The sequence below is a fragment of the Peromyscus californicus genome, unplaced genomic scaffold (assembly GCF_007827085.1).
Source record: "Peromyscus californicus insignis strain IS unplaced genomic scaffold, ASM782708v3 Scaffold_4__1_contigs__length_199733344, whole genome shotgun sequence".
Taxonomy (NCBI): Eukaryota; Metazoa; Chordata; class Mammalia; order Rodentia; family Cricetidae; genus Peromyscus; species Peromyscus californicus.
The window spans coordinates 187383579-187397871 of record NW_026294562.1 but is presented as its reverse complement, the minus strand read 5'-3'; the positions used below and the strand labels follow the sequence as shown (position 1 = coordinate 187397871).

Sequence of the window (14293 nt, the reverse complement as noted above, 5' to 3'; positions counted from 1 at the left end):
GAAAAGCCCTGTCTTGAGAGAGAGAGAGAGAGAGAGAGAGAGAGAGAGAGAGAGAGAGAGAGAGAGAGAAACATGGCGACACACACATGGCCTGGACCACATGGCGACCATTGCTGCTTGACAAAGTTCCAGCATTTCAACATTGCAGATCACAACCCTCCACCACCTTTCTACTTTCTATTTAACAGTTCTCACTACGTGTTATGGAGTTTCCTTATGCCTTTTCCTTTGGGAATTTTGTCTGAGCTTTGGTATAGGATGAGACTATATACAATGGCAGTCTCTTTAAACAAAATAATTCTTTGGAAAAAAATCCCTGCCACTGTGGAACTATCTAGTCTGATAAATGGCCTACTCCCCATACGGGACTCCCCACGGTGCCCCTCCACTCCCAATCACAGCAGGAATAGAGAAGTTAAAGATTTACTGACTGGGCCTATCTGATCCCAGGGATGAAAAAACACACATCAGAGAGAAACAAGGGCCCCAGACCCAGAGCCTGAGGCCATTAAGGGCAAAGGTTCAGTTAATAAGTATAGAGTAGTATGATCAGTGGCTTACTGGATGAACGGCAAGATCTGGTCTGCCCCATGGGGAGCAGATTCCATTAAGAAGTTAGACTGGGGGCTGGAGAAATGGTTCAGCAATTAAGAGCACTGGCTGTTCTTCCAGAGGACTTGGATTCAATTCCCGGCCACCACATGCCAGTTTACAACTGCCTGTCACTCCAGTTCCAGGGGATCCAACACCCTCGCACAGACATACATGCAGGCAAAACACCAATGCACATAAAGTAAAAATAAATCATTTGAGAAAAATAAGAAGTTAGACTGGTTTGATCTCCCTTTGCCATACACAGAGCATACAGAGTAAGGTAACAGGACCTGCTTAAGAGGGAAACAAGCCCATATTATAAGACTACGGCACCACACCAGGCGGTTGTGGCGCACGCCTTTAATCCCAGCACTCGGGAGGCAGAGCCAGGCGGATCTCTGTGAGTTCGAGGCCAGCCTGGTCTCCAAAGCGAGTTCTAGGAAAGGCGCAAAGCTACACAGAGAAACCCTGTCTCGGGGGAAAAAAAAGACTACGGCACAAAGGAATGCAATTAGGAAACAGCACAATATTTGTTACGCTACACGGTACAAACACTACATCATGCCTCTTGCAGAATGAAAACTGCCTTTATGGGTTTGTTACTCGGGACTGAATGTCTGACACCTCCTGATCATGAAGGAGGAAGTGTAAGAGGACGCCTGGTGGAGTTACTGAACAATTAGAGAACAATAGGCATTTAGATTCTTGCTAAACTTATTGCTTTTTGCTTCAAGAAAAATACTGTAATGAAGTTGATGACCACTTTCACGCCAGAATCATTAAGTCTGATTTCAGTATTTCTGGTGGTTAAACAAGTATAGAGTATATAATAAGGGGCAGCCTATTTTTCAATAAATGGGCAGCCATCCTGCTTCCCCCTCAGATCATGCCAGTCTCCTTCTCTGTCCAGCTCCACACATCCTCTTTGGGACCTGAACCCCACGGGAGCTGGACTCTGGCACACACACACACACACACACACACACACACACACACACACACAGACACATACCAATAGAGATACACAAACAGAGAGAGACACAGAGACACACACAAAGAGAAACAGACATACACAGATACTAAAAATGAATAAAATAGAATTTAAGGGTTGGCAGGATGGCTCAGTGGATAAAGGCTCTTGCACCAAGCCTTATGACCTGAGTTCAATCCCTGAGACCCACCTGTAGGTGGAGAGAACTGAGACCCAAAAGTTGTCCTCTAACCTGAACCCACATCCCATGACACTGCACTTAAATACATACAGAGACACATACAAAATAAATAAACGTAATAAAAGTTTTTTTTTTCTTTTTTTTTTTCCGAGACAGGATTTCTCTGTGTAGCTTTGCGTCTTTCCTGGAACTCGCTTTGGGGACCAAGCTGGCCTCAAACTCACAGAGATCTGCCTGCCTCTGCCTCCCGAGTGCTAGGATTAAAGGCATGCGCCACCACCGCCCGGCTGTAATAAAAGTTTTTAAATAAAAGAAAAAACTAAAAATTCCCAAATCACTGAGAGATGGATGGCTCAGTGCTTTAAGAACTCTTCTAGGGGCTGGAGAGATGGCTCAGAGATTAAGAGCCCTGGCTGCTCTTCCAGAGGTCCTGAGTTCAATTCCCAGCAACCACATGGTGGCTCACAACTATCTGTAATGTGATCTGGTGCCCTCTTCTGGCCTGCAGACATACATGCAGACAGAACACTGTATACAAAATTAAAAAATAAATATTTAAAAAAAATAGAACTCTTCTAGAGGACCTGAGTTCAGGTTCTAGCACCTACATCAGCAAACAACTGTTTCTAATTCCATTTCCAGGGGATCCAATGCCCTCTCCTGGCCTCTGTGGGCATGTGCACTCATGTGCACATACCTAGACTCAGACACACACTCACATAATTAAAAATAAAACAAGGGCTGGAGTGGTGGCTCAGTGGTTAAGGAGGGCTGACTGCTCTTCCACAGACCCAACTTCAGTTTCCAGCACCCATGCACAGTGGCTCATAATGACTCCAACTCTAGGGGATCTGGTGCCCTCTTCTGGTTTCCTTCGGTACGAACATAGACATCACACACACACACACACACACACACACACACACACACACACACACACACACACGCTAAAAAATAGAAATGGGCCAGGCAGTGGTGGCACTTGCCTTTAATCCCAGGACACGGGAGGCAGAGGCAGATGGATACTTGGTCTAAAGAGGGAGTTACAGGACAGCCAAGACTGTCTTCTTGCCTCAAAAAACTAAAAAAAAAAAAAAAATCTTGCCTCAAAAAATAAAAAAATGGTTTAAAAAAATAAAATCCTTTTATTCATTTTTATTTTTTGGCGTATTGATGTTTTGCCTGCATGTATGCCTGTGTGAGGATGTTGGATTCTGGAGTGACAAACATCTGTGAGCTGCTATATGGGTGCTGGGAATTGAACTTGGGTCCTCTGGAAGAGTAGTCAGTACTCTTAACTGCTGAACCATCTCTCCAGCTCCCTAAATGATTGATTTTTGTTGTTGTTTTCCGAGACAGGGTTTCTCTGTGTAAGAGCCCTGGCTGTCCTGAAACTCTCTTTAAAGACCAGACTGGCTTTGAACTCACAAGGTCGGCCTCCTGAGTGCTGAGATTAAAGGCACGTCCATCACGCCTAATAAAATCTTTTTTTAAAAAAAATCCCCAAGCTAGTGTCGGCCGGTAGTGGTGCATGCCTTTAATCCCAGCACTCGGGAGGCGGAGCCAGGCGGATCTCTGTGAGTTCGAGGCCAGCCTGGTCTACAGAGTGAGTTCCAGGAAAGGCGCAAAACTACACAGAGAAACTCTGTCTCGAAAAACCAAAAAAAAAAAAAAAAAAAAACCAAACCAAAAAAAAAAAAAAAAAAAACACCAAAAACAGTAACAAAAACAAAAACCAAGTAACCCAAAAGCTCCTGCCCCTCGCCAGATCACCGGTCAAAGGCATGAAATCAGAACACTCTTCCCCAAGGGTACTTACAAGTGTTCGGATAGAGGCGGGGCTCCTGAAGGTGCTGGCAGGTCGTCCTCTGTGCCTGGACTGTAGGTACTCCCGTACAAATGGATCACCACCGCGCTCCTGCAGTACCTCACGCAAAAGGAGCACACCATGTGCTCCATCTTGGTTGCGATGTTGCTGACTACCACCGCTTGAAAGTGGCTCAGGGCCTGCTGGATGAAGTCTTCCTCCTGGATCTCATACAAGCAGCTGAGGAGCTCCAGGGAGCCACGCTGCAGGGTGGATCCTTCACTGTGAGCTTTGTCTCGGATCCACGCCAACACTTCCTCCTTGACCTGAGGGGAGATGGTCCAGCCCAGATTCTTCTCCAGGTAACATCTCATCTCCTCATTGAGGAGGCCGAACAGGAAGCGGACGGTGAGGGCCAAGAAGTTCCTTTCCGAGAAGCCGTACTCAGCCAACGCTCTCCTCACTGTCTCTCTGCCATGCAGGGCACAATACATGGCTGCGAAGAATTCCTGGAAACTCAGGTGGATGAAGCTGTAGAATTTCTCACACTTGATGTCCTTCTGGAAGATATTCACGTTGAGGAAGGTGGAGACATCCGCTCCATCTAGGCCGTGTTTACCAAGGTCCTGTTCCTCAAATAGGATCTTCTGATTCCAGAGGCCCTCTGCAGCCAGAGAGACTAGGCCTCTCTGGCTGGCTGGGACTTTGAAGGTCGGGGTTCCTGGCTTGGGCTGCATCAGACTCAGAAGGTAGAACATGTAAACCGCCGTGGTGGTCCTAGATGTTTGTCTTAAAAGCTCCCCGCTTTCCAGCTGCTGCTTGAGGCAGGTGCAGACCACCCAGGACAGCATGGGAACAAAACACATGGTGAAGAGGGGCTCGTTGTCCATCATGAAGCTGAACACTTGGTTCGCTTGCCCAGTGTTATGAAAATACTTGTAGAAGTACTCCTTCCTCTCTGCCTCGGAGAAGCCCAGGATCTCCACGTGCCTGGGGTGTTCCAGCAAGCCATGCAACTTCTCCAGAGCACAGGGTCGTGTGGTGATGAGCAAAGAGAGTCGGGGCAGAAGCGACCTCCGAATCAGGCTGCCGAGGAGGAGTTCTGTGGGTCGTTTCTCCTCCCAGCAGAGACACCAGGGACCCTGAGCATCATGGAAAGAAGGATGCAGTTCATCGAAGCCATCAATGATGACTAGGAGGCGATCGGGAGCCCGGATGAGGTCCTGGAGGGGTGCACCCGGCTCGGGCCAGCAGCTGGAGATGAGATCGCGTGCGCTGCACTGGACATGGCTTCTGTTCAGCTCCCTGCAGCTGATATAGAAGACATAATCGAACCGACCTTGGAAGAGCCTCCCGTCGGCCCAGTCCAACATCACTTTGTGGGCCAGCATGGACTTCCCCATCCCTGCTGCCCCTTGTAACACCACTGTGCCTGGTGGCTCAGGGCGCTCTTCGTCTGGCTCAAAGAGGGTCTCCATTTGGATAGGGCTAGCCTGGTGGCCCCTGGTCCTAGCGTATCCCCATCCTGTATTCAGAAGTTTCTGCTGTGCCCAGATAGGATTTGAGTGTTCCTTTACTAAGAGAGGCCGGGTGTAACGGTGGCTCAGGTTGACACATTCACCGAGTCGCGCATTGCGGTCTTCCATTAGCCGGAATTTCCTGCGGACATAGTCTTTGTAGGTTGCCTGGGGATCTAGTAGAGAGAAAGGGAAGGTCAGTAACACATCCATTAGCAACTTTTTGAAAAAGATTCACTTTTAATTTGGTTTAATTTTTAGAATATGTCTGGGTGGATTTTCTTGCATGTATGTCTGTGCACCTCACATATGCCTGTGCTTGCAGAGGCCAGAGGAAGGCATTGGATCCCCTGGGACTGACGTTACAGACTTGCCATGTGGGTGCTGAGAATCGAACTCGGGTCCTCTGGAAGGCAACCAGTGAGTGCTCTTAACTGCTGAATCCATCTCTCCAGCCCCTAGTTTTAGTTTTGAATTATGTGTGGGTATATGCATATAGATTCCAGTGCCCACAAAGGCCAGAAAAGGGTGTTAAATCGCCTGGCACTTGAGTTAAAGGCTGTTGGGAGTGGCTTGATATGGGTATAGGGATCGAACTTCTAGTCCCCTGATAGAGCAGTAAATGTTCTTAACCACTGAGCCATTTTTCTGACCCCAAACTTTTTTTTCTTGAAACAGGGTCTCGTGTAGACCAGGCTGACTTCAAACTTACTATATACTCAAAGATGACTTCAAATCATGACTCCTGTCTCTACCTCACACATGCTGGGATTCCAGGCATGCATCGCCACATCCAGTTTATACAGTGCTGGGGATTGAACCCATGACTTCAAGGATGCTAAGGCAAGCATTCAAATAACTGAGTGGCATGCCCCGTGCCCCTCCACTTTTTGCTGTTTGTTTGAGATAGGGTTTTTTTTTTTTTTTCTGGAGCTGAGGACCGAACCCAGGGCCTTGTGTTTGCTAGGCAAGTGCTCTACCACTGAGCTAAATCCCCAACCCCTGAGAAAGGGTTTTATATTGTTCAGACTAGCCTCAAACTAGCTGTATAGCCAAGAACAACCTTAAACTGCTGATCCTGTTGCTTTTACTTCCCAAGTTCTGGGAACTACATGCTCGAACCATTCTGCTTTTCTCCCTGCCCTCCCCTCCCTTTTTTTTTTTTTTTTTTGGCTTTTCGAGACAGGGTTTCTCTGTGTAACGGACCTTGCTGTCCTGGAACTCACTCTGTAGACCAGGCTGGCCTTGAACTCACAGAGATCGGCCTGCCTCTGGCTCCCAAGTGCTGGAATTAAAGGCATGAGCCACTACCAGCTGGCCCACTCTGCTTTCCTTTTTTCTTTCTTTCTTTCTTTCTTTCTTTCTTTCTTTCTTTCTTTCTTTCTTTCTTTCTTTTTCTTTCTTTCTTTCTTTCTTTCTCTCTCTCTCTCTCTCTCTCTCTCTCTCTCTCTCTCTCTCTCTTTCTTTTGCCACAGTCTTGCCCTGTGGCTCAGGCTGGTTTTTAACTTTCATAGATTCCCCTGCCCTACCCCCACCCTGCCCCAGCCCTGGGAATACTGGTGTGAGCCACCACTCCCAGATGCCACCAGCAATTTACAATGAGTTCAGTGACTGGCAAGCATGGTCTAATTCTCTACTTGTCCCGCCAGGTCCTCAGAACAGTTGTCTGGGAACAGTCTGACAACGCTTCTCCTGGGCCGCTGAGGTACTCAGGTGCGCGAGGACAGACGCCTTGCATCTGTTGTGCAGCGATTGATTCTTTTGACTTAAATCACGTCTTCCACTAGAGAGGCTCACAGGACTCAAGTGGTTGGTTTTTCTGCCTTGAAACACGTCCTCCTGGAGAGAGGCTCATAAGACTCCAGGAGCTAATGCCTCTAGGATCAAGGAGTTCATGAGCCAGGCGGTGGTGGCACACCGAATGGCTGACATAGAACAGTTGATTGAATCAACAGAAACAAAGTTGGGATGAGATGCCTCAGTCAGTGATGGTGCTTGCCACCAAGCTTAACAACCTGAGTTCAATCCCCAGGACTCGATTGATTCCTTCAAATTGTCCTCTGACCTTCACACATGCACCATGGCATGCTCCCCACCACCATGCACCCAAAATAAGTTTAATTGCTTGTTGTTGTTTTTTTTTTTTTTTTTTTTTTGGTTTTTCGAGACAGGGTTTCTCTGTGTAGCTTTGCGCCTTTCCTGGTACTCGCTTTGGAGACCAGGCTGGCCTCGAACTCACAGAGATCCGCCTGCCTCTGCCTCCCAAGTGCTGGGATTAAAGGCGTGCGCCACCACCGCCCGGCTTCTTGTTGTTTTTTTTAAGGGACCAGAGAAATGGCTTGCAGAGGACCCAGGTTGGGTTCCTAGTGCCTACATGGCAGCTCACAACCACCTATAACTCCAGTTCCAGGAGATCCAAGGCCGCCTTCTGGTTCATCAGGTGTGAAGGTGGTGCACATACAGACAAACACTCATACATATAAAATAAAAACAAGTAGTTATTTTTAAAGTGTAAACAATTTTAAAAGAATCGAAGTCTTTGATGTTGTTTATCACCCACATAAACTCCGCAGCTATTCACCCAAGACTCTGCCATATGCCAACATTAAATATTGTTTCTGGCTGTGTGTAGTGGTGCACACCTTTAGTCCCAGCACTCAGGAGGCAGAGGCAGTTAGATCTCTGTGCATTCAAACTACATAGTGAGTTCCAGAACAGCCAGAGCCAGGGCTGTGTAGAGAGGCCCTGTCAAAACACACACATACACACACACACACACACACACACACACACACACACACTCACGTGTAATATATAAACATATGTGTGTGTCTATGTGTTTTTTTATTATATATGTATATAATATAATACTGTTTCTGTGTCACCTGCCTTCAGCAAGGTAATTGCTTATATGCAGCTAGTACATCCTACTAGGTACAGGGCTCATAGCTCACCTTTCCTTGGAGCACTAGCAGAGACATCCAGAAGGCAAGCTGATTGGCTTTCAAGGGAGCATGCGCCATTATTCGGAGTGACTGGAAGAGACATTTTGGGAGGACAGTTAGCACTCGGCTCTATGTTTTATTCTTCCTGTTTTTATTACTGGGCAGCATCAAATCCAGGGCCTGAGTGTGCTGGGCAAGCACTTTACCCCTGAGCTACACCTCCAGTCCTGATGTCAGCTGTTGTTACATCAGATGCTCTGTAGCTCCTGCTCACCCAGGCCAGAATGTCCGGCACACACCTCACTGTGCTGTGTTGGAAATGGACAGTCGATGGTGTGGGCAGAGCAATATATGAAAAATAAACAGTATAGTTTCACACACTGAGTGATGAGAGATGGGTCCAACGTCAAGCAAGGTGAAGAAATGGAACTGTGTCTGGGGTGAGATATTTGGGGAGGGGGGTGCTGGGCAGCGGTGGCACACACCTTTAATCCCAGCACTCAGGAGGCAGAGTCAGGTGGATCTCTTAGTTTGAGGCCAGCCTGGTCTACAGAGCGAGATCCAGGACAGGTACCAAAACTATGCAGAGAAACCCTGTCTCGAACAACAAAAAAAGATATTTTAGGGGATAGCTAATAAATAATTTTCATATATATATATATATATATATATATATATATAGAGAGAGAGAGAGAGAGAGAGAGAGGGAGAGAGAGAGAGAAAGAGAAAGGGAGAGAATTCCAGCACTTAAGAGGTAGGGACAGAAGGTCCAGGATTTCAAGCCATCCTTGGTTGGTTACATAAGGATTTCAAGGCCAGCCTGGAGCACAGAAGACCCTGTCTCGAACCCTCACACATACATATAAATAAATATAACAAAAATGTAAATAAGAAAATCTTTTATATACATAAAAGATACTTTTCTTCATATACAGACATATAATTTAAATTTTTTCTTTGTTCTTTTGAGACAGGTTCCCATTTGTAGCCTTGGCTGGGCTGGAACTTGCTGTATGGACTAGGCTAGTCTTAAACTCACAGAGATCTGTCTTCCCTTCTCTCTAGTGCCAGGATTAAAGGTAGACACCAACACACAACACACCCAGCTTGATATATATATATATATATATATATATATATATATATATACACACACACACACACACACACACACACACACACACACACACACACACACATATATGGACATATATATATAGTTTTATTACATTTGTTTTTTCATTTTTGTGGGGGTGAGGTATGCATACCTCAGGGTGTGTGTGACGGTCAGAGGACAACCTTGGGAGTCAGTTGTCTCCTTTCACAATGTGGGTTTTGAGGATGCAACTCAGGTCATCAGGTTAGGTGGCAGGAGCCTTTATCCTCTGAGCCATCTCACCAGCCCATGCGTTTGGTTTTGGGGACAGGTTCTGCTGTGCCATCCAGGCTGACCTTCAGCTTGCTGTGCTCCCCACCTCTCAGTTTCTCAAAGTGCTGGGATTGTAGGTGTGTGTGCCTTGATATCTGAAGAAACTCTCGTTTTATTATTGCTGTTGTAATTGTGTCTATGTATAGTGTGTGTGTGTGTGTGTGTGTGTGTGTGTGTGTGTGTGTGTGTGTGTGAGAGAGAGAGAGAGAGAGAGAGAGAGAGAGAGAGAGAGAAAGAAAGTTCATGTGGAGGTCAGAGGGCAACTTAGTGGAGATGATATCCATCTTTATGTAGGTTCCAGAGAACGAACTCAGGTTGTCTGGATTGAGCACTTGGTCAAAAAAAAAGGTCCAACACAGTAGTTCTCAACATGTGGATCTCGACCCCTTTGGGAGTCAGACGACTCTTTGACAGAGGTCACCCAAGACCATCAGAAAATACAGATATTTATGTTTTGATTCATAACAGTAGCAAAATTACAGTTATGAAGTAGCAGTGAAAATAATTTTATGGTTGGGGGTCACCAGAACGTGACTGTATTAAAGGGTTGCAGCATTAGGAAGGTTGAGGACCACTGCTCTAATGAAATGAACAGACAGTTCACAAAAGAATGAAATGGCCAATAACTATTTTTAAAAGTTTTCAATATTCCCAGTAATCAGAGAGAAGCATATTAATTTTTTTTGGTTTTTTGAATCAGGGTTTTTCTGTGTAGCTCTGACTGTCCTAGAATTCACTCTGTTTTTGACCAGGCTGGCTTTGAACTCAGAGATCCGCCTGCCTCTGCCTCCTGAGTGTTGGGATTAAAGGTGTGTGCCACTACCACCCAGCAGAAAACTTTTTTTAAATGATTTAGTTTTATGTGCATTGGTGTTTTGCTTGTGTGTGTGTCTGCTCGAGGGTGTCTGATCCCCTGGAACTGGAGTTACAGACAGTTGTGAGCTGCCTTGTAGGTGCTGGGAGTTGAACCCCGGTCCTCTGGAAGAGAAGCTGGTGCTCTCAACCACTGAGCCATCTCTCCCGCCCTAAAACTGTTTAGAGATATACCACTTTGCCCCAGTCGGAATGGCTGTCATCATCAAATGTTGGAGAGGATGGGGAGAGAGGTGCCCTTTATTCGCTCATGGAGGGGGTGCAAATCAACACAGCCATTGGAAATCATTGTGGATGCTCCTCAAAAAGTAAAACGTGGAACTACCATATAACCCAGCTGTTCCACTCCTGGGCATATACCCTGAGAACTCCATACCCTGCCATGGAGATATTCACACTCCATGTTTATTGCTGCTCTGTTCACTATAGCAAGGAAATGGAACCAACCTAGATATCCATGAGCAGATAAATGGGTAGTGAAAATCTGATATGTATATAAAATGAAATTTTAATCATCTCTAAAGAAAAATGAAACCATGAAAATTTCAGGAAAACTGGTGGAATACAATGTATACTATTAATCAATTTATTTAGATTTATTTTATTTAGACATCAGAAAGAAAAATCTTGTTATGTTCTCCCTCATATGTGGGTCCTAGTTCATAATGTATGCATCTATGTGTGTGCGTCTGTGTGTGTAACAGCTGTAAATATGGGGATAGTGTAACGTATAGAAAGTCTCGGAGACCAAGAGAGGTTAATATTAGATGACAGGGAAGGACGGAGCAGGAAGAAGAACTCATGACTCAGGAAGAGGAGACAAAGCTCTTTGTATTCCTGGTTTCAACTCTGTCACAGTGTTTCTTTTTGGTGGTGGATAAGTACATTAGAATGTAGCTGATAGCGAAAAGTATAAACAAAAAGTGAAGCTCCAGGGCTTCGGAATGGCCATTCTAACTAATGTACAGAATGTCACTGAGATGTATAGAGTTCAGGGCTGGGCAAGTGTTTGAGAGGCTTCTTTGAACCAGCTGTGAGGTTTTTATTTGCGAGTTCATTACAATGAAATGACATTACATTAAAAATAGTTTTCCCTCTGTAGGGATGTTAAACACTTGCCAGCCCAGCCCAGCTGTTACACTAGGCTTTACAGATTTGACTGTATAGAGCTAGCACATTGGCTCATCCCTGTAATCCCGGAGGCCCTGGTGGGAGGTTCCCCATGAGTTCCAGGCTAGCCTGGACTACAGAATGAGACCCTGCCTCCAAACAAAAAGGGGCTGAAGAGATGGCTCAGCAGTTAAGAGTGCTTGTCATTCTTCCAGAGGTTTGTTTCCCGGACCACACTGATGGTTTACAGCTGCCTATAACTCCAGCTCTAGGGGAGTCACCCTCTTCTGGCCTCCACATGAACATACCACCTCCCAACCCCCACGAACACACAGATACACATAATTAAAAAAAAATAAAAATTTAAAAGAAATCTTTAAAAAAAAATGAGGTCAGGCCGGAGAGATGGCTCAGTGGTTAAGAGCACTGACTGCTCTTCCAGAAGGCCTGGGTTCAATTCCCAACACCCACATGGCAGCTCACAACTGTCTGTAACCCCAGTTCCAGGGGATGAGACACCCTTGCACAGACATGCATGCAGGCAAAACACTAATGCACGTAAAATAAAAATAAATAAATCATTAAAAAAAACTGGGGTCAATACCCAGTGCTGCTAAATAAATAAGTACATAAGCCTACAGTGGTGACTCACTCCTGTAATCCCAGCACTCAGGAAACTGAGACAAGAGGACCAACAAGGGTTTGAGGTCATCCTGGGCTACATGGTAGACTGTATCTCAAAAGTCTGGACGGATAGATACATGAATGAACAGATGGATGGACAGATAGGTAGATAGATAGGTAGAGCTCTGCGGTAATAGCTTTTGCTTTTAAAAAGTATTCTCATTTATGTGTGTGTGTGTGAGGCAGCATGAGTTTACATGCACCCCATACATGCAGGTGTCCACAGAGGCCAGAGGTGTTGGAGCCCCTGGAACTAGAGCTGTCCTGTGACTCCACACACAGGCGGTGGCACTCAAGTGACTGCACTCACTCACACGTGCCGTACATACACTATACACAATAATTTTGCTTTTGTTTTTTTGTTTTTTTCGAGACAGGGTTTCTCTGTGTATCTCTAGTCACCCTGTAACTCACTTTGTAGACAGAGTTGGCCTCTAACTTGGGGATCTACCTGCCTCTGCCTCTTGAGTGCTGGGATTAAAGCATTCACCACCATTTCCTGGCCATAAATAGTTTTTTAAAAGACATCAAAGTAAGAAGAGGACCATTTGGGAGAGAGAGGGGTCAGCAGGAGTGAGAGGGAGGTAGACAAGATGAGTAATCAGGGGTGAGCATGATCAACATACATTATGCACACGTGAAAATATCGTGATTACAGTCAGAGACATGGCCAAGCCTGAGGACCTGAGTTTGATCCCTGGGACCCACATGGTAGGAGACAATGGATTTTTGCAAACTGTGATGTGTTTGCGCGCGCATGCACACCCTCCCACCCACACACACCCACAGCACTTAAAAAGGAAGAGAGGGTGTTTGTAAGCAGAAGATAGCATGAACAAAGACCGCTGGGCTGAAATCTGAATCCAGCTCACAGATATTGTCAAGAGAATGAGTGTATTCCAGGCTGGGCTCTCCCTCCCGCTCCTTACCCATCACCAGGTCTTCTCTCTGTCCTCGCTCCCACAGGTCCTTCCTGTGGATCCTCTCAAAGGTGCTGAGAGCCAGCAGCCAAGCCTCCCTTGTCCCCATATGGGCCACCATCAGCTGGGCCATCTCCAGAGGACCAGCCATCTCCATTCGTCCCCAGGGGATCTTGTCCTGGCCCGGCTCCTCTGCAGTCCCCAGGTATAATTTGAATTTCTTCAGTTCCCCAGCCTCGAGTTCTTCCAGGTAGGTGGACAGTCGACAGAGGACATCCCGAGCTGTAGCCGGCAACATGGGGGTGCAGTCGCGGGGCCAGGCGCTCTAACGTTTCTCTGAGGGGGCAGTGGGCACTGTAGCATGCTGCCACCGCCTCGTTGACAGGCAGCAGGGAGCAAGGGGGATAGGAGTGAGATCGAGACAGAAGCACGATCCTTCAAGGAATCACACTTGCTTCTCTGATGCCTGCCCCTCTCAAAAATAGTGTTTGCTTTGAAGAAGGGGAAGTTGGTGTGAGGTAATCCTAGGAGCCCTTGACTGTAAGCACAACCCGTGTTGAGCAAGCTTCTGCTCTCTTTTCCCGGCTTCCTTGACATAACAGCCACTCTCTTCTTGTCATCCTCACTCAGGAAAGGTGTGTGAACACTGCCTTGGCCCTCTTCCAGGGATATGTATCAAGAACCTTGTGGCGCACGCCTTTAATCCCAGTGTTTGGGAGGCAGAGGCAGGTGTATCTCTGTGAGTTCGAGGCCAGCCTGGTCTGCAAATTAAGTTCCAGGAGATGCCAGGGCTGTTACACGGAGAAACCCTATCTCAAAAAAAAAAAAGAGGGAGAGAAAAAAGAAAAGAAACCTTGCATGGGGGTGAGGGGATAGGGGTAGGGGTTGGCGCTGAGAATGTGGCTCAATTAGTAGTATGCTTGCCTAGCACCAGTGAAGACCTTGGCTCCATCCCCACCACTGCATGGAAAGGGTGTGGTGATGCACTCTCCTATAAGCCCAGTATTCCTGAGATAGAGGATCAGAAGTTCAAAATCATGCCCAAGCTAAATAGTGACTTCTAGGAGCATAGTGGTACAAAACTCCAGGACAGCCAGGGTTCTGTTACACAGAGAAATCCTGTCTTGAAAAAAAAACCAAACCAAGGGCTGGAGAGATGGCTCAGTGGTTAAGAGCTCTGGCTGCTCTTTCAGAGGTTCTGAGTTTGATTCCCAGTGACCACAAGGTGGCTCACAACCATCT

The 14293-nt window shown here is 46.4% G+C and overlaps 1 protein-coding gene across 1 annotated transcript in view; it reads right to left on the bottom strand.

The window, feature by feature from the left end:
* The window catches only part of Nlrp12 (NLR family pyrin domain containing 12), a 29809-nt gene extending 15989 nt beyond the window's left edge, over positions 1–13820 (bottom strand). The window contains exons 1-3 of the mRNA XM_052713831.1: positions 13061–13820; positions 8045–8125; positions 3586–5266 (exon numbers count right to left, since the gene is read on the bottom strand). Coding sequence (XP_052569791.1) covers positions 3586–5266; positions 8045–8125; positions 13061–13349 — 2051 coding nt within the window. The 5' untranslated portion in view covers positions 13350–13820. The remainder of the gene's footprint in view (positions 1–3585; positions 5267–8044; positions 8126–13060) is intronic.
* Between the last annotated feature and the right edge of the window lie 473 nt (positions 13821–14293).